Here is a 21,722-nt window from a genome sequence, read left to right on the forward strand (position 1 = left end):
CCCCGATGAGGACGACGAGCATGCAGATGAGCTTCCCTGAGACGGTTTCTGACAGTTTGTGCAGAAATTCTTTGGTTATGCAAACCGATTGTTTCAGCAGCTGTCCGAGTGGCTGGTCTCAGACGATCTTGGAGGTGAACATGCTGGATGTGGAGGTCCTGGGCTGGTGTGGTTACACGTGGTCTGCGGTTGTGAGGCTGGTTGGATGTACTGCCAAATTCTCTGAAACGCCTTTGGAGACGGCTTATGGTAGAGAAATGAACATTCAATACACGAGCAACAGCTCTGGTTGACATTCCTGCTGTCAGCATGCCAATTGCACGCTCCCTCAAATCTTGCGACATCTGTGGCATTGTGCTGTGTGATAAAACTGCACCTTTCAGAGTGGCCTTTTATTGTGGACAGTCTAAGGCACACCTGTGCACTAATCATGGTGTCTAATCAGCATCTTGATATGGCACACCTGTGAGGTGGGATGGATTATCTCAGCAAAGGAGAAGTGCTCACTATCACAGATTTAGACTGGTTTGTGAACAATATTTGAGGGAAATGGTGATATTGTGTATGTGGAAAAAGTTTTAGATCTTTGAGTTCATCTCATACAAAATGGGAGCAAAACCAAAAGTGTTGTGTTTATATTTTTGTTGAGTGTATGTTGGAAGTGCTGATCAAAGCATTTTTCTCACTGAACTCTGAAAGCTCAAGAACACTTAATGATCTTAAAAAAATGAATTGATAAAATTCTCTTTTCCTGTGTTCTTTCAGGACCGAAGTGTTGTGGAAGCCCACCTCACCTTCCAGATGGAGACATAAAGACCTCTTTAAAACACAGTTATCAGCACAATGAAGAGGTTGAATACATGTGTATGATCTACTACACAATGGATGGGGACCCGCGCAGAGTCTGCAGAAACGGTGAATGGATCGGACAAATCAATCAATCAATCAATTTTTTTATATAGCGCCAAATCACAACAAACAGTTGCCCCAAGGCGCTTTATATTGTAAGGCAAGGCCATACAATAATTATGTAAAACCCCAACGGTCAAAACGACCCCCTGTGAGCAAGCACTTGGCTACAGTGGGAAGGAATGAGTAGGAACAAATGAGGTGTCTCAGTGAGTATTTGTCTTATAGTATTGGTTCCACCAAACCTCAGACTTGGAAATGAAAGAAGCTGACAAACAAACTCTTCTCCCTCTCCCTCTCATTTCTTGCAGAACCCTGCACAGTGGATCGCAACATTATGGAAAGCTATAATATCCAGTTTGCATACAGTTGGGACGATAAGTTGTATTTAGCCCACAATGATGTAATCGAGTTCATGTGCACAAAAGGAAGGTGTGTCGGCAGTCTGGGATTCCGGCAGAAGTGTATTGATGGCGTGATAAACCTGCCCACCTGCTCTTAAAAGATCAATTCCGCCGTTTTTTATTTTTGGAAACAGGCATAGTCTTAATGAATAAATCATCAGCAATCAAGCCTCAGATGGTTCAACACACCATTGGATGTTTTCTTTCTTTCTTACAAATCCTATATTTAAGGTAATTAGGAAAGAATAAGTTGTATTTAACCCACGATGATGTAATCCAGTTCATGTGTAAAAGAGAAAGGCATGTCGGCACGATGGGATTGCGACAGAAGTGTATTGACGGCGTGATAAACCTGCCCATCTGCTCTTAAAGGATCAATTCACCTTTCTTTTTTATACCCCACATCATAACCAAACATCATTCACTATCAACCCCTGAGGGTTAAACTTTCCATTGGATGTTTTCTTTATTTGCAAGAAATCCTGTATTTAATTAGGAATGAATGGGAGCAAATAAGGCAGACGCCACAGCATTACCAAAAAATACCGTACGCTCAAAATAGTAACAAATACCATGAGAAATCTACGACCCCAAATCAGAAAAAAAAATGTATGTATTACTTAATGATATACATTTGTTGATGGCATCATGAATTAATAAAGTATTCAAATAAAATAAAGTATTTTTCCTTTCACATCACTATGTGGTTTTGGGTTCATTTGAAAATGAAAATGAAAATGAAAATGAAAACTGTTTATTTCGAACATTTGATACAACAACAATTACAAGATAGATCAGTAAAGACAACAACAAAAAAGTTCCTACTGTGTACCCAACATGTCCGAAAAGGGGTAGGGTGAAGCATCAGCTTATTTATCCCTACCCCTTCTTCCCCACAACCAGTAATACCCTTTGCCACATATACACATAGAATCCTACACACCTAAATCGATATCAATATATATATATATATATACATATACATATACATACACATATATATATACATACACACATCAACATACATACACATATACATATATACACATATATATACACAAACATAAATATACACCTTCACATACCTACTTACATACAAAATACTATATATTTACAAGCCGAAGGAAACTACGATACACAACATATTTGCTGATATAGTCAGAGAAAACAAACAAAAATGCAAACCATCCGTAAATGACAAGCCAAAATATCCGTGTTACCGTTACTGTTAGCAGTTTAACAAAATAATTAGTGATAATGAAACAGAAGCTTTTTGGACCACTGAATCAATATGAAGCAATTGTTTTGAATTGGTTCAGTGTTTCGAAGTATTTAATACAATTAAATATGACATCTGCTGGCCAATGTTCAGCATGTGCATGGAACAATGAAGGACAATATGTCATGAAACAGTAAAACTAGATTAGATAGAACTTTAAGACTCCCTCAGGGAAACTGAGGCATTGTTATGTATTTTTAATTGTTGTATGGCTGGGGGGCCTGGCTGCCTTTTTGTTTCTGTCTTTTGTTTTTCCTTCCAGGTGGCTTGCATTTGGGACTGAGTGGCTGTGTAGCTGAGTTTATCAGGACCTCACCCTGATCACCTGCGGCTCGTCAGGACTCACAGCTGTGGTGCATCTACATGGATTGGAACATGGTGGCATTTAAGACTGGAGTACACAGTGTGTATTTGCCAGAGACTCGACCTTGTGACCAGACGGGTGAGATTGTCGTCTCGGGAGCCATCTCATCATCAGTGGATGCAGAGAACGTCCAGGTTTGATGCATGGTCTGTGAAAGAGGAGAGGGTGAGGTCTCACGCTCGTCAGCACACTTCCTGAGGTACGTTAGATTTTGTGACTAACATTTATACAGTCAGTAAATGTGGTGTCCCTCACACCTTATTATATTGAGCTGTATGTTGGTCGTTTAAATCAGCTTCCGCTGCAGTGAGTTTGTGAACTGGGTGTTCCATGCCTGCAGGGTGGGAAGCTGATTAGTAATTAAGCCAGGAAGTGTTTGCTGTTTGTGCACCTTTGAGCGTTCTCTCTGTGTGTTGAGTGTGGACTCACATAATGATTCCTTCTTTCACAGACTCGGTTTGTCGCGGCCACCTGGGGGGTGTCGGCGGGGTCCTTGGGTCCGAACCAGTTCTGGCTCCGGACCGTTAGCGCTGCTGGGAGCGCACCGCAATCCACCACGCCAGACCGCGCACTTTTATATTTTTCACAGCACTGTTATGTTCATTAAACTCTGTTATCCTTTGTACCGTGCTCTGCTTATTTTATACTGGGTCCTTCAAACGCTGGTCGGTTCTCCGGGCTGTGTCCGACACATAACATTTAATATTAAAGGTTTTATGTGCATCTTGAAATTTCTGACTATATTTTCATTTAAAGACAATAATATACTGTACTTGTGTTCTAATGTGATTGTGCCATCATAAATAAGTTGTGAAATGCTTGTGCAACTAGGGACTGTTATGACAATAGTTGTACAAACTGAAGGGGATTTGCAGTGTTCGAAGATTTTTAAAACAAGATCAGCGGTGTTAGGCTTGAGTCTGTTCTTCTTCTCTCCAGTTTTGGAGAAGACCCTCTCACACGGCACAGAAGTTGGTGGCTTATACTCACTACACAGACTATCACACAAACACTTTCTAATGTTCTCACACTCACTGTTGTGTGGGCCGCTGAAGAGGAGGTACTGCTGGCCCACCACCACCAGATGGCGCCCTGCTTGGAGTGCGGGCTTCAAGCACGAGAGGGCGCCGGAGCCACTGGGAGTGACAGCTGTCACTCTTCATCAGCACCAGCTGTCACTCAGCCAACTCATCACCATCTCCATAAAGGCCGGACTGCAACTCCACCTCCTCGCCGAGAAATCAGCTACCATCCAGGTAACTTCTCTGCTGACTTAACACTGACTAATAGTCTGAACTTCTTTGCAGCCGTTTTCCTGTGGTGTGTCCTTATCTGTGGGATTGGCGTTTGGTGTGATCAGCAACGGCTTCGCTTCACACCCCAACCAGATAAGTGGTTAGACAGGAGCTGCACGAGTGTGTGATTGGAGGTGGAGGTTCTCCCTCCTAATTGTGTACTGACTGTGGGACTACTGAGTGTGCGACCTCACACTCATCAGGACTGTCTCTGTTCTCTGCCAGCATTACCGGGTCTGACTGCTGAAGACAGCGGCCACCTGGGGCGCAGGGCTTGGCAGCTCCGGTGTTCTTCAGCTCCGTTGGCAGTGGAAGCTGTGTGGGATCCGGCTCTTCTCTCGCCAGGCGTCTTCTATTGTCGAGCCTACCCACACGTCACCTGGTGTATGATTGAGAGTCACCATATTGTTATTGTCTGTACGTCGTTGTACAATTCACAACATTAAATTGTTACTTTTGGCTTATCCATTGTCCGTTCATTAACGCCCCCTGTTGTGGGTCCGTGTCACGACACTTTCACAGCACTCACTTTACATTTATCTGCAAACTAACCTATTAATCTTTATCTGTATGTGTACTTAATATGTGTAATTATGTTTCTGTGTAAATCAGTGTGTATTATGTCTGTATGTCTCTGTGCCACTGTGAGTGTATAAATGTATGGTGATTTATTTAATCTGACCTAAATGGTTGTCAATCGATGAAACTATAGTAATAACATACACCAAAACTCTCCCTCTCAAAAAACCCACTAAGTATAGAGGGATTGCGCCCATTTATAAGCACGACGAGAGTTTGATAACTACTGCCCTGAATTCAAATCGGTGCGACACATCGCCGATTCCCGTGTGACATAATAAAGTTTCGTTTTTGGGAGTTACGTGATTTTTTCGCAGGGTGAAGCGAGGCATCCAAAGATCTTGCAGTGACAATTCTGCTTTGAATGATCGATACGGTATAGAGCCGTCTGCTTCCAACAAGAAATAGAATAGAATAATAATTGCATTGTTTATATGTGATAAGCCTCTGGGTACAGAGGAGGTGATGGTCTAGTGGTTAAGCATTGGTTGGGCTTGAGACCAGAGGATCCTCGGTTCAAATCCCAGCCTGACTGGAAAATCACTAAGGGCCCTTGGGCAAGGCCTTTAATCCCCTAGTTGCTCCAGGTGTGCAGTGAGTACCTTGCATGGCAGCACCCTCACATCGGGGTGAATGTGAGACATTATTATAAAGCGCTTTGAGCATCTGATGCAGACAGAAAAGCGCGATATAAATGCAGTCCATTTATTTACCATTTACAACATCGATATCTATCTTGTTGTCAATGTTTGTTTCTCTGTATTAGATTATGTTCCTGATAAACAAACAAACAATTTCAGATTGTAGCTTTTATGGACATGATCCTCAGCGTTACATCAGTTTGACAATATTCCCTTTTTAACTGCAGCATTGTTACCTTCATGTCCTAGTTTTTGCCACCTGCTCAGATATTATTTGCTTTATTCATATTTTGTTTATAGCTGAGTTTTTTTATTTATTTATTTATTTTATTTATTTATTTAGTTTTTTGCTATTTCCCCCTTTGACAACCATTATAACATATTTATTTTTCCCAACCAGTTGATGATGATTTCATTTTAACACAGAATGTGTTCAGGTACATACAAACAAACACACACGTCTTGCTTCTAAGACTGTAAGTTGTTGCACAAGAACTGCTGCTGATTAATAATAAATTCCCATATGACATTTCTTTGAATCTTATATATATATATATATATATATATATATATATATATATATATATATATATATATATATTATCAAAGCCACCCTTACTTTGCCCTATACTTTGCCTTAAAAAAAGAAGTCAATTTCACATAATAAATCCCATAAAGCATATAAAAGCTCTGACATACGACGGTGTTTTAGGGCCACATAGAATTTGTTTGTTTTTTTACTTCGAGAATAAAGTCGTAATATTACGAGAATAAAGTCATAATTTTAAGACTTCGAGAATAAAGTCATAATATTACAAGAATAAAGTCGTAATATTATGAGAATATAGTCGTAATATTATGAGAATAAAGTCGTAATTTTATGAGAATAAAGTCGTAATATTACGAGAATAAAGTCATAATATACACTCAACAAAAATATAAACGCAACACTTTTGGTTTTGCTCCCATTTTGTATGAGATGAACTCAAAGATCTAAAACTTTTTCCACATACACAATATCACCATTTCCCTCAAATATTGTTCACAAACCAGTCTAAATCTGTGATAGTGAGCACTTCTCCTTTGCTGAGATAATCCATCCCACCTCACAGGTGTGCCATATCAAGATGCTGATTAGACACCATGATTAGTGCACAGGTGTGCCTTAGACTGTCCACAATAAAAGGCCACTCTGAAAGGTGCAGTTTTATCACACAGCACAATGCCACAGATGTCGCAAGATTTGAGGGAGCGTGCAATTGGCATGCTGACAGCAGGAATGTCAACCAGAGCTGTTGCTCGTGTATTGAATGTTCATGTCTTGTCTAAAGTGCCTTGGGGCAACTGTTTGTTGTGATTTGGCGCTATATAAATAAAATTGATTTGATGTCTCTACCATAAGCCGTCTCCAAAGGCGTTTCAGAGAATTTGGCAGTACATCCAACCAGCCTCACAATCGAGACCACGTGTAACCACACCAGCCCAGGACCTCCACATCCAGCATGTTCACCTCCAAGATCGTCTGAGACCAGCCACTCGGACAGCTGCTGAAACAATCGGTTTGCATAACCAAAGAATTTCTGCACAAACTGTCAGAAACCGTCTCAGGGAAGCTCATCTGCATGCTCATCGTACTCATTGGGGTCTCGACCTGACTCCAATTCGTCGTCGTAACGGACTTGAGTGGGCAAAGGCTCACATGCGCTGGCATTTGGCACGTTGGAGAGGTGTTCTCTTCACGGATGATGCGAAGGAGATGTGTTGCACTGCATGAGGCAAATGGTGGTCACACCAGATACTGACTGGTATCCCCCCCCCAATAAAACAAAACTGCACCTTTCAGAGTGGCCTTTTATTGTGGACAGTCTAAGGCACACCTGTGCACTAATCATGGTGTCTAATCAGCATCTTGGTATGGCACACCTGTGAGGTGGGATGGATTATCTCAGCAAAGGAGAAGTGCTCACTATCACAGATTTCGACTGGTTTGTGAACAATATTTGAGGGAAATGGTGATATTGTGTATGTGGAAAAAGTTTTAGATCTTTGAGTTCATCTCATACAAAATGGGAGCAAAACCAAAAGTGTTGCGTTTATATTTTTGTTGAGTGCATATATATATATATATATATATGTGTGTGTGTGTGTGTGTGTGTGTGTGTGTGTGTGTGTGTGTGTGTGTGTGTGTGTGTGTGTGTGTGTGTGTGTGTGTGTGTGTGTGTGTGTGTGTGTGTGTGTGTGTGTGTGTGTGTGTGTGTGTGTAAACTATTAATTTTGAATATTTTATTTGGAAATTAGGCAGCCAACTAACTCACTAACTTAAGACACCTTTGTTTGTTGTTTTTGAGTTTGAACACATTTAGCCAGGGTGTATGTAAACCTGTAGCCACAGATAACTGATTATTTATATACATTTTGATCAATGAATATTAACAACAGTATATAGTTAAATACAATCAATGAAAACAAGAAGAGGCTTTTAAGAGTCAACATCTTAATAATCATAATCCATAAGCTGTCATTTATTTTTTAACAAAAATTATATATATATACATATATAAGATGTGTCACTGTATTTCAACACTCCCAAAATTAGACTTATTGTATATGTGAACACTGTGTGCTGGTGTGTGTGCATGTGTCATTTTTTGTTCAGCTGGTCTTGTGTAATCTCCCTGAGTGGTCCAGATTGTGACCTTTTTATGCAAACACAAAAGAATTCTGCTTGGAAAACAACATTTCTATCCTCAGAATTCAGTTTGTCGCCACACGGCTGAAGTCAAAATGCAGTGGTCTCTATTTCTTCTGTTTATTCACCTGTGGATGAACGTGGACATTTGTCTGTCCCAGAACGGTAAGAGGACTTTTATTATCACTGACATGTTTTGATTTGGGTTTGTTAATTAGACGCCTCTGAAAACCCTGATTATCGTTGAAATGGTGAACGTGACAGTTCTTGATTTTGTGCCTATTTTAACGATGGACGAAGGTTTTCCAATTTATTTTTTAATATGACTAAAAATAGCTCATTTGTGACTATAAAACATAAAGCATGTCCACAACAGTTTATCTCATTTGCAAAATAAAATGTGGTCCATGTAAAAATAATCTATTCTATCTAAGACACCTGAAGTGAACGTATTTTTTGCAATGCTTAATTATTTTTGCTTAGTTTTAAAAACTGCCAGATAAACAAGAATGTTGAGCTTTAATGACTTATTATTATTATTTCCAGGGATTCAAGGCAATAAGAAATTGATCAGAAAGATGAGTTGTCTGTCAGGGTGTTCACATGACACTTTCCTTTTAGGACAGGCCATCTGAGCTCTCCCCAAGTGCTGGCTGGCAAAAAAAAATGAATAAATCATATCAAATCAAATCAATTTTATTTATATAGCGCCAAATCACAACAAACAGTTGCCCCAAGGCACTTTATATTGTAAGGCAAAAGCCATACAACAACTACAGAAAAACCCCAACGGTCAAAACGACCCCCTGTGAGCAAGCACTTGGCGACAGTGGGAAGGAAAAACTCCCTTTTAACAGGAAGAAACCTCCAGCAGAACCAGGCTCAGGGAGGGGCAGTCTTCTGCTGGGACTGGTTGGGGCTGAGGGGAGAGAATCAGGAAAAAGACATGCTGTGGAAGAGAGCAGAGATCAATCACTAATGATTAAATGCAGAGTGGTGCATACAGAGCAAAAAGAGAAAGAAACACTCAGTGCATCATGGGAACCCCCCAGCAGTCTAAGTCTATAGCAGCATAACTAAGGGATGGTTCAGGGTCACCTGATCCAGCCCTAACTATAAGCTTTAGCAAAAAGGAAAGTTTTAAGCCTAATCTTAAAAGTAGAGAGGGTGTCTGTCTCCCTGATCCGAATTGGGAGCTGGTTCCAGAGGAGAGGAGCCTGAAAGCTGAAGGCTCTGCCTCCCATTCTACTCTTAAAAACCCTAGTAACTACAAGTAAGCCTGCAGTCTGAGAGCGACGTGCTCTATTGGGGTGATATGGTACTATGAGGTCCCTAAGATAAGATGGGATCTGATTATTCAAAACCTTATAAATAAGAAGAAGAATTTTAAATTCTATTCTAGAATTAACAGGAAGCCAATGAAGAGAGGCCAATATGGGTGAGATATGCTCTCTCCTTCTAGTCCCCGTCAGTACTCTAGTAACTGAAGGCTTTTCAGGGAACTTTTAGGACAACCTGATAATAATGAATTACAATAGTCCAGCCTAGAGGAAATAAATGCATGAATTAGTTTTTCAGCATCATTCTGAGACAAGACCTTTCTAATTTTAGAGATATTGCGCAAATGCAAAAAAGCAGTCCTACATATTTGCTTAATTTGCCAGCTTGCACTCGGCCGAGACGGACGCACTTTTCTCTTCTCCCTCCCTCCTTATCTTTCCTGTTTCTGTGGCGTGTTGTCTGTGAGGCTACAGCTTTGCTCTTCTGGAAAACGACAAAAATGGATCTGTTAAAGTGGTCTCTGAAAGCAATTGACACTATTTTTTCTACAAGACATTCGGGGGTGGAGGACCTGACCTGTCCTGCCGGGACGCATGTGATGGGTTACGTGATGGACTCATGGAGGAGATGGCAGGTCATGTGCCTTTACATGCTTTCTGTTGAGGACATCGAAGATGTGTATATATTCGGTTTGGTGGAGACCGGCTTTCTGCTGTGTGGAACGGGCATGGCGCTGGTTTACCGGAAAATCAAGAAAGTGGAAGCAGCTTTGATTGGTCCTTCCAGGCTGCCCTACATGATTGATTCGATTGGGAAGGCAGTGGCTGCGCAGTCGGCGGGTGTTAACCGCACGCTGGAAAACATCTCGGGTAGGATTGCAGCTCTGGAAACCAGCTTTGACCGTCTGTGAAGACCACATTCTACATTCAGATGCATTGAGAGCCACTATGTTCTCAGAACTGTGGAATCTTTCAGGCGTCTGCTAATCTGCTAATCTAATTCATTTGGCCTCCCCAACACAGCTGCACTTCAAGGTTGCTGTGATAAAACCTCCTCGGAAGATCAACACTTAAGCCTCGCTCCCTGGTCATCCCCCCTCCCCTCAGCTTCTCCAGCTCTGACGTTGACTGTGGACAGTGGACTGCTCAGGGCTGAGCCCCTCCCCCTCCAGCATTGTTGGACAAGGCCGTTGACGGCGCCAAATAGACTGCCTCCGGAGTGTTCTGATAAACTGGACATTCAAATCTCGGTTGTCGTCCTGCGTCCTTGTTTTGTCTAAGTGATTATTGTTTTTCTGTGCTGATGGGGATTTTTTTCCTCATTGCTGCTGTGTAACGCAGCGGCTATGAGGGGTTTTTTTTTCTCCTTTTCCCTCGTGTTTTGCTTTTCAATATATGTTTATGTACCGGGCCGGCCTATGTGTGTTGTGTGTTATGTGTGTGTCGTTTGTTATGGGTCGGTCTTGGTTTGCTCAGCCCTACTGTTGACCAAGGCAGGGATGTACATCTGGAGCTGGTCCCCGGGCACCTAATGGTGACTTCTGCACCTAACTGGCAATTAGGATGGGTTAAATGCAGTAGACACATTTCATTGTGCAGGGAACATGTTCTTCTGTGCATATGACAATAAAATTCCTTTGAATCCTTTGAATCCTTGAATCCTTGAAGGACATATCCTGATCAAAAATGACTCCAAGATTTCTCACAGTATTACTAGAGGTCAGGGTAATGCCATCCAGAGTAAGGATCTGGTTAGACACCATGTTTCTAAGATTTGTGGGGCCAAGTATAATAACTTCAGTTTTATCTGAATTTAAAAGCAGGAAATTAGAGGTCATCCATGTCTTTATGTCTGAAAGACATTCCTGCAGTTTAACTAATTGGTGTGTGTCCTCTGGCTTCATGGATAGATAAAGCTGGGTATCATCTGCGTAACAATGAAAATTTAAGCAATGCTTTCTAATAATACTGCCTAAGGGAAGCATGTATAAAGTGAATAAAATTGGTCCTAGCACAGAACCTTGTGGAACTCCATAATTAACCTTAGTCTGTGAAGAAGACTCCCCATTTACACGAACAAATTGTAATCTATTAAATAAATATGATTCAAACCACCGCAGCGCAGTGCCTTTAATACCTATGACATGCTCTAATCTCTGTAATAAAATGTTATGGTCAACAGTATCAAAAGCAGCACTGAGGTCTAACAGGACAAGCACAGAGATGAGTCCACTGTCTGAGGCCGTAAGAAGATCATTTGTAACCTTCACTAATGCTGTTTCTGTACTATGATGAATTCTGAAACCTGACTGAAACTCTTCAAATAGACCATCCCTCTGCAGATGATCAGTTAGCTGTTTTACAACTACCCTCTCAAGAATGTTTGAGAGAAAAGGAAGGTTGGAGATTGGCATATAATTAGCTAAGATAGCTGGGTCAAGTGATGGCTTTTTAAGTAATGGTTTAATTACTGCCACCTTAAAAGCCTGTGGTACATAGCCAACTAATAAAGATAGATTGATCATATTTAAGATCGAAGCATTAATTAATGGTAGGGCTTCCTTGAGCAGCCTGGTAGGAATGGGGTCTAATAGACATGTTGATGGTTTGGAGGAAGTAACTAATGAAAATAACTCAGACAGAACAATCGGAGAGAAAGAGTCTAACCAAATACTAGCATTACTGAAAGCAGCCAAAGATAACGATATGTCTTTGGGATGGTTATGAGTAATTTTTTCTCTAATAGTTAAAATTTTATTAGCAAAGAAAGTCATGAAGTCATTACTAGTTAAAGTTAAAGGAATACTCAGCTCAGTAGAGCTCTGACTCTTTGTCAACCTGGCTACAGTGCTGAAAAGAAAAATGGGGTTGTTCTTATTTTCTTCAATTAGTGATGAGTAGTAAGATGTCCTAGCTTTACGGAGGGCTTTTTTATAGAGCAACAGACTCTTTTTCCAGGCTAAGTGAAGATCTTCTAAATTAGTGAGACGTCATTTCCTCTCCAACTTACAGGTTATCTGCTTTAAGCTGCGAGTTTGTGAGTTATACCACGGAGTCAGGCACTTCTGATTTAAGGCTCTCTTTTTCAGAGGAGCTACAGCATCCAAAGTTGTGCTCAATGACTATGTAAAACTATTGACGAGATAATCTATCTCACTCACAGAGATTAGGTGGCTACTCCGCACTGTGTTGGTATATGGCATTGGAGAACATAACAAAGAAGGAATCATATCCTTAAACCTAGTTACAGCACTTTCCAAAAGACTTCTACTGTAATGAAACTTATTCCCCACTGCTGGGTAGTCCATTAAAGTAAATGTAAATGTTATTAAGAAATGATCAGACAGAAGGGGGTTTTCAGGGAATACTGTTAAGTCTTCAATTTCCATACCATAAGTCAGAACAAGATCTAAAGTATGGTTAAAGTGGTGGGTGGACTCATTTACATTTTGAGCGAAGCCAATTGAGTCTAATAATAGATTAAATGCCGTGATGAGGCTGTCATTCTCAGCATCTATGTGGATGTTAAAATCGCCCACTATAATTATCTTATCTGAGCTAAGTACTAAGTCAGACAAAAGGTCTGAAAATTCACAGAGAAACTCACAGTAACGACCAGATGGACGATAGATAACAACAAATAAAACTGGTTTTTGGGACTTCCAATTTGGATGGACAAGACTAAGAGTCAAGCTTTCAAATGAATTAAAGCTCTGTCTGGGTTTTTGATTAATTAATAAGCTGGAGTGGAAGATTGCTGCTAATCCTCCCCCTCGGCCTGTGCTACGAGCATTCTGACAGTTAGTGTGACTCGGGGGTGTTGACTCATTTAAACTAACATATTCATCCTGCTGTAACCAGGTTTCTGTAAGGCAGAATAAATCAATAGGTTGATCAATTATTATATCATTTACTAACAGGACTTAGAAGACAGAGACCTAATGTTTAATAAACCACATTTAACTGTTTTAGTCTGTGGTGCAGTTGAAGGTATTATATTATTTTTTCTTTTTGAATTTTTATGCTTAAATAGATTTTTACTGGTTGTTGGTGGTCTGGGAGCAGGCACCGTCTCTACGGGGATGGTGTATTGGGGGGATGGCAGGGGGAGAGAAGCTGCAGAGAGGTGTGTAATACTACAACTCTGCTTCCTGGTCCCAACCCTGGATAGTCACGGTTTGGAGGTTTAATAAAATTGGCCAGATTTCTAAAAATAAGAGCTGCTCCATCCAAAGTGGGATGGATGCCGTCTCTCCTAACAAGACCAGGTTTTCCCCAGAAGCTTTGCCAATTATCTATGAAGCCCACCTAATTTTTTGAACACCTCTCAGACAGCCAGCAATTCAAGGAGAACATGCGGCTAAACATGTCACTCCCGGTCCGATTGGGGAGGGGCTCAGAGAAAACTACAGAGTCCGACATTGTTTTTGCAAAGTTACACACTGATTCAATGTTAATTTTAGTGACCTCCGATTGGCGTAACCGGGTGTCATTACTGCCGACGTGAATTACAATCTTACCAAATTTACGCTTAGCCTTAGCCAGCAGTTTCAAATTTCCTTCAATGTCGCCTGCTCTGTCCCCCGGAAGACAATTGACTATGGTTGCTGGTGTCACTAACTTCACATTTCTCAAAACAGAGTACCATTACTGCTAAAGGAGGCCGAGGAATAACTAAACATTTCACACCCAGAGCAGAAAAGTGAGGGAGAGACAGGAGAAGCCGCCATGCTAAACCGGCTAAGAGCTAGTAGCTGCGCTAAGCTAGTGGATTCCTAAAAACACACAAAGTGAATAATGTGTAAATAATTTAGAGGTGATTCAGCAGAGGGAGTGCTTTAGTTAAGGCACGTGAAGATTACACTGTGAAACAAATCGTTATCTAGTTATCTAGATCAATCTAACTACGCAGATAAATGCAATACGCCACAAAAATCACAATAAAAATCAAAGATTTCCGTGCTGGTCTAAGAGGGATCATGTGACCACTGTGTTACGAACAAGTTGTAAACTTCAATGGCATCAAATGAAGCCTGACCAGAATTACAAAAAGTTGCAGTTCCTTGACTGGGCCACTTGAGGCTGGCTCCAAATGGTGAAGGAGACAGCTGGAAAGGTACTGGGTGTGACATCTGGACAGCAGAAGGAAGACAAGGAGACTTAGTGGTGGAACAAAGATGTTAAGGAAAGCATAAGTGGAAAGAGATTGGCGAAAAAGTTTTGGGATAGTCTGGAGAGATGAAGAAAGTAGGCAGGACTATAAGGAGAAGTGCTGTAAGATGAAAATAAAAGTGGCAAAAGCTAAGGAAAAGGTATATTGCGAGCTGTACAAGAAGTTGAATAGTAAGAAAGGAGAAAAGGGCTTGTACCAACTAGTCAGACAAAGGGACAGAGCTGGAAAGGATACACAGCAGGTTAGGATGGTAAAAGATGCTCATGGTAAGGTGTTGACAAGCGAGGAGCATGTGTTGAGAAGGTGGAGGGAATATTTTGAGGAGCTGATGAATGAAGAAAATGAGAGAGAGAAAAGGCTGGATGAGAGTAAATCAGGAACTACAAGACACTATTAAGGATGAAGTGAGGGCAGCTATGAAGAGGGTGAAGAGTGGAAAGGCAGTTGGTCCAGATGAAATTCCAGTGGAGGCATGGAAATGTCTAGGACATATGGCAGTGCAGTTTCTAACCAGATTGTTTTATAACATCTTGGTAATTGAGAGGATGCCTGAGGAGTGGAGATGAAATGTGCTGGTTCCTATTTTTCAGAACAAGGATCATGTGCAGAGCTGCAGTAACTACAGAGGCATGAAGTTGATCAGCCACAGCATGAAGTTATGGGAAAGAGTAGTAGAATCTTGGCTTAGAAAACAGATGAAGATCTGTGAACAGCAATATGGTTTCATGCTGAGAAAGAGCACTACAGATGCAATGTTTGCTCTGAGAATACTGGTGGAGAAGTATAGAGAAGGCCAGAAGGAGTTACATTGTTTGTTTGTGAATTTAGAGAAAGCTTATGACAGGGTGCCAAGAAAAGAGTTGTGGTATTGTATGAGGAAGTCTGGAGTGGCAGAGAAGTATGTTAGGGTAGTGCAGTACATGTACAAGGATAGTGTGACAGTGGTGATATGCACAGTAGGAACAACAGATTCATTCAAGGTGAAGGTGGGATTACACCAAGGATCAGCTCTGAGCCTTTTATTGCTCACAATGGTGGTGGACAGGTTAACTGATGAGATCAGACAGGAGTCTCCATGTGCTATGATGTTTGCAGATGACATTGTGATCTGTAGTAAGCATAGACAGCAGGTTGCGTCTAGCCTGGACAGGTGGAGATATGCTCTGGAGAGACGGGGACTGAAAGTCAGATAGGGCAAGACTGAGTACATGTGTGTGAATGAGAGGGAGCCCAGTGGAATAGTGCGGTTATACAGAGTCGAGATAGTGAAAGTAGATGAGTATAAATACTTGGGGTCAACTGTCAATAGTAATGGAGAGTGTGGTAAAGAGGTGAAGAAGAGAGTGCTGGCAGGGTTGAGTGGGTGCAGAAAGGTGGCAGGAGTGATTTGTGACCGAAGAATATCTGCAAAAGTGAAGGGGAAAGACTACAAGACAGTAGTGAGACCAGCTATTTGTACGGCTTAGAGACAGTGGTGTTAACAAAAAGACAGGAGGCAGAGCTGAAGATGTTGCGATTCTCTTTGGGAGTGATAAGAATGGACAAGATTAGGAATGAACATATCAGAGGGACAGCTCAGGTGGGACGGTTTGGAGACAAAGTCAGAGAGGCGAGATTGAGATGGTTTGGACATGTGCAGAGGAGGAACCCAGGGAGAAGGATGCTGAGGATGAAGACACCAGACAGGAGAACAGGGAGGCCAAAGAAGAGGTTTATGGATGTGGTGAGAGGGAGGACATGTAGGTGGTTGGTGAGACAGAGGAAGATACAGAGGACATGGTGAGATGGAAATGATGGATCTGCTGTGGCGAACTCGAATGGGTGCAGCCGAAAGGAGAAGAAGATGGTTTCTGACATTTGGGAGTGGGGGGGTAATCCACTGATGCAGTTTCAGGGCTGATTAAGACAGATCCCGTACCAGATTTTTAACCAGTTCTTTGTGTTTCCACATACAAAGAACTGGCTCCAAAAAACTGGTTCCAAACAGGCACCATCTCTTTGCTGGGCCAAGAGTAAGAACCACTTAAATTGTGGAATGTGGAAGGGCTTGGAAGTGGGATTATTGGGACAATGCTGTGTTGGTTATCACTCTTGCATTGCTGCAAGAACATCCTGGGTTCAAGGCCATTGTGGTGGAAGACATGTTGCATGAAAAAGTGTGTCCATACCAGGTTGTCTTGTGGTGAACGGGTGTTGTAGACACCTTTCCCACATCTTTTCCAAACCAAAAACATTGGATGTGTAGATAATAACAGTTCTTCTCCTGTGTTTCCATGTTGTCTCGTGTTCTTTAGCATGTTTGCAGGTCCCAGATGTTCCTCATGGCCATGTTTCAGCGGACACACATAAACCTGATTACCAACAAGGCGACGTGATACATTTTGTTTGTGAAACTGGTTATATATCAGGTCCAACCATCAGATATGTTTGTACAAATGAAGGTTGGAGCACGCTCCGAAAGGGAAAATGCTACTGTGAGTTACATTTCATGCCCAGTATATATGCTGATATTATTGCTACAATTATTAGATTCCAAAGTTGTTCTCTCTTTTTTTTTTTTATCCGTTTAAGACTGTTTCTCAGTAAGAAACTAAATTTTTGATTTAGTTTCAAATCATTTCTGGTTGCTGTTACACAATATAATGTCATTTTTTTTTTTAAAAAGTCACTGACAGATTGCATCAGCAAAGGGATCAAAAATGCCAAAAAAAAACTTTCCAAACTCAAAATCTGTCTCTGCCTCTAATTATTTTGATAATGTTTGAGCAGTGTTTATCTTCATGAACTGCTTCAATGTTGAAATGTACAGATTTTTAAGGAGATCAGTACAACTGCCATATCATTATTACTATTCTTTTCTTGCAGTGAAGCCGTGCGTACTTCCTGATGACATTCCTCATGGCCAGTACGAGTTGGTCAGTGGTGATGACTTTGTTTTTGGAACAACTCTCAAATTCTCTTGTGATGAAGGGTATGTGGGTCAAGAACAGTGTTGCCAAAGTAACTTTGAAAAGTTACTTCATTAGTTACTTTATACAGTTATATTTTACAGTTACTTTATACAGTTACTTCATTAGCAGCTGCGGACAAATTGTCGGCAGCTCTCACTCACTCATCTTCAACCACTTTACCGGGTTCGGGTCACGGGGGCAACAGCGCTAGCAGGGGATTCCAAACTTTCCCTTTCCCGTGCCACATTGACCACCTCTGACTGGGGGATCCCGAGGCGTTCCCAGGCCAGTGTGGAGATATAATCTCTCCACCTATTGTAGTCCTGGGGCTTCCCCGGGGTCTCCTCCCAGATGGACGTGCCTGGAACACCTCCCTTGGGAGGCGCCCAGGAGGCATCCTAACCAGATGCCCGAACCACCTCAACTGGCTCCTTTCAACGTGAAGGAGCAGCGACTCTACTCCGAGCGAGCCTCCCACGGATGACCAAACTTCTCACCCTATCTCTAAGGAAGACACCAGCCACCCCCCTGAGGAAGCCCATTTCGGCCGCTTGTACCCGCAATCTAGTTCTTTTGGTCATGACCCAACACTCATGACCATAGGTGAGAGTAGGAATGAAGATTGACCAATAGATCGAGAGCTTCGCCTTTTGGGTCAGCTCTCTTTTCATCACAACAGTATGGTAGAGCAAATGCAATACGGCCCCTGCTGCGTCGATTCTCTGGCCAGTCTCACGCTCCATCGTCCCCTCACTCGTGAACAAGACCCCGAGGTACTTGAACTACTTCACTTGGGGCAAGGCCATATTCCCTACCTGGAGTAGGCAATCCATCGGTTTCCTGCTGAGAACCATAGCCTCAGATTTAGAGGTGCTGGTCCTCATCCCAGCCGCTTCACACTCGGCTGCGAACCGATCCAGTGAGTCTTGGAGGTCACCGGCCGATGAAGCCAACAGGACCACATCATCTGCAAAAAGCAGTGATGAGACCCTGAGCCTTCCAAACCAGAAACCCTCCTCCCCCCGACTACACCTCAATATCCTGTCCAAGAATATTACAAACAGGATTGGTGACAAGGCGCAGCCCTGGCGGCCTCCACCTGAAATTACTCTGATTTACTGCCGAGCACCCAAACACAGCTCTCGCTTTGCTAGTACAAAAAAAAAATTCAGGAAATCACATTGTAGGATTTTTTAAATAATTTATTGTAAATTATGGTGGAAAATAAGTATTTGGTCACCCACAAACAAGCAAGATTTCTGGCTCTCACAGACCTGTAACTTCTTTTTTAAGAAGCTCTTCTGTCCTTCACCTGTTACCTGTATTAATGGCATCTGTTGGAACTCATTATCTGTATAAAAGACACCAAACAGCCTCAAACAGTCAGACTCCAAACTCAACCATGGCCAAGATCACAGAGCTGTCGAAGGACACCAGAAAGAAAATTGTAGATGTGCACCAGGCTGGGAAGAGTGAATCTACAATAGCCAAGCAGGTTGGTGTGAATAAATCAACTGTGGGAGCAATTGTTAGAAAATGGAAGACATACAAGACCATTGTAATCTCCCTCGATCTGGGGCTCCATGCATGATCTCATCCCATGGGGTCAAAATGATCATGAGAACAGTGAACAAAAATCCCAGAACTACACGGAGGGACCTGATGAATGACCTGCAGAGAACTGGGACTAAAGTAACAGAGGCTACACACTACACAGAGAGGGACTCAAATCCTGCAGTGCCAGACAGGATTTGAGAAGAAGAATGCTGAGTTGCATTCCAAAAACATCATATCTACTGTGAAGCATGGGGGTGGAAACATCATGTTTTGGGGATGTTTTTCTGCAAAGGGGACAGGACGACTGATCCGTGTTAAGGGAAGAATGAACGGGGCCATGTATCGTGAGATTTTTGTTATGTGTCGGACAGCAGCCCGGAGAACCGACCAGCGTTTGAAGGACCCAGTATGAAATAAGCAGAGCACGGTACAAAGGATAACAGAGTTTAATAAACATAACAGTGATGTGATAAATATAAAAGTGCGCGGTCTGGCGTGGTGGATTGCGGTGCGCTCCCAGCAGCGCTAACGGTCCGGAGCCAGAACCAGTTCGGACCCAAGGACCCCACCGACACCCCCCAGGTGGCCGCGACAAACCGAGTCTGTGAATGAAGAAATCATCATGTGAGTCCACACTCAACACACAGAGAGACCGCTCAAAGGTGTACAAACAGCAAACACTTCCTGGCTTAATTACTAATCAGCTTCCCACCCTGCAGGCATGGAACATCCTGTTCACAAACTCACTGCAGTGGAAGCTGATTAAAACGACTAACATAACAGCTCAATATAATAAGGTGTGAGGGACACCACATTTACTGACTGTACAAATGTTAGTCACAAAACCTAACGTACCTCAGGATGTGTGCTGACGAGCGTGAGACCTCACCCTCTCCTCTTTCACAGACCATGCATCAAACCTGGACGTTCTCTGCATCCACTGATGATGAGATGGCTCTCGAGACGACGATCTCACCCGTCTGGTCACAAGGTCGAGTCTCTGGCAAATACACACTGTGTACTCCAGACTTACTCCACCATGTTCCAATCCATGTAGATGCACCACAGCTGTGAGTCCTGACGAGCCGCAGGTGATCAGGGTGAGGTCCTGATAAACTCAGCTACACAGCCACTCAGTCCCAAATGCAAGCCACCTGGAAGGAAAACCAAAAGACAGAAACAGAAGACCAACAAAAGCCAGCCAGGCATGCCAGCCACAACAATTTTAAGCCAAAACCTCCTTGCATCAGTGAGACCATTGAAGATGCAACGTGGCTCTGTCCTCCATCATGATAGCTCGGGTAACAAAGGAGTGGCTCTGTAAAAAGCATTTCAAGGTCCTGGAGTGGCCAAGCCAGTCTCCAGACGTCAACCCATAGAAAATTTGTTGAGGGAGTTGAAAGTCCGTGTTGCCCAGCGACAGCCCCAAAACATCACTGCTCTAGAGGAGATCTGCATGGAGGAATGGGCCAAAATACCAGCTACAGTGTGTGCAAACCTGGTGAAGACTTACAGAAAACGTTTGACCTCTGTCATTGCCAACAAAGATTATGTTACAAAGTATTGAGTTGAACTTTTGTTATTGACCAAATAATTATTTTCCACCATAATTGACAAATATATTCTATAAAAATCCTACAATGTGATTTTCTGGATTTTTTTTTTTTCTCATTTTGTCTCTCAGTTGAAGTGTACCTATGATGAAAAATACAGACCTCTCTCATCTTTCTAAGTAGGAGAACTTGCACCATCAGGGGCTGAATAAACTTTTTTGCCCCACTGTACCTTATTAGTTACATTACTTATTAGTTGCAAATTTTCGGCAGATTCTCATAAAGTAATTGCATAAAGCTGCTAATGAAGTAAGTGCATAAAGTAACTGTATAAAGCAACTAAAAAAGTAACTTTTCAAAGTTACTTTGACAACACTGGACAAAAATGATGAATAAACTAAACTGTTGTGTTTTGAGTGACAAAAAAAAACAAAAAACTATATGTTTCTCCTCCAAGCAGTAAAATCAATGTTGTAAATGTACTCTTTTCTTTGTACGGAAATCAAAAGGTTTGTTTGCTTTTGGTTGCAGGTATCAGATGATCAGTAAACATGATACCAGGACATGTTTGCTGGACGGCTGGACCAACCATCCGCCAGTATGTGAACGTAGGTCAAAGTCAAATATTATAGCAAATTTAGAATTAGTGCAAAATTAAATGGCCTACATTATAATTTATTACTGTAGAGAGTACATTCAGGACAAAGGCATATACTGCATATAGCTGAAGGATTAAAATATATCCACCAGGGGGCAGATGATTGATGTATTTTTCTGGCATACATCATGGCTATGCACAGACATTTTAAAATTTTTGGAGCTAAAAATAAAATAGAAATAGCCTTAATTGCATTTTTTTAAAATTATTGCCAATCACATGCTGGTAAAAGCATAATCATCACTTTTAATGACACGGAAGAATAATTTTCCACAATATCATGAAGTTTGTCATCACTACCACCATTGTCGTTTTGTTGTTGGCTCAGTTCATGTTAACTTTGCATGGAATGAACTAGTGCTCAGATTCTTGTTTATTTTTTCCTAGCAG

The 21,722-nt window shown here is 41.8% G+C and overlaps 1 protein-coding gene across 1 annotated transcript in view; it reads left to right on the forward strand.

The window, feature by feature from the left end:
• cfhl4 (complement factor H like 4) overlaps nucleotides 1-21,722 on the forward strand; it is a 63,399-nt gene that overhangs the window by 37,024 nt on the left and 4,653 nt on the right. Inside the window, exons 16-19 of the mRNA XM_034180788.1 lie at nucleotides 8,152-8,325; nucleotides 16,908-17,087; nucleotides 17,479-17,584; nucleotides 21,206-21,282. Coding sequence (XP_034036679.1) covers nucleotides 8,152-8,325; nucleotides 16,908-17,087; nucleotides 17,479-17,584; nucleotides 21,206-21,282 — 537 coding nt within the window. The remainder of the gene's footprint in view (nucleotides 1-8,151; nucleotides 8,326-16,907; nucleotides 17,088-17,478; nucleotides 17,585-21,205; nucleotides 21,283-21,722) is intronic.

This window comes from Thalassophryne amazonica, chromosome 10, assembly GCF_902500255.1.
Source record: "Thalassophryne amazonica chromosome 10, fThaAma1.1, whole genome shotgun sequence".
NCBI lineage: Eukaryota > Metazoa > Chordata > Actinopteri > Batrachoidiformes > Batrachoididae > Thalassophryne > Thalassophryne amazonica.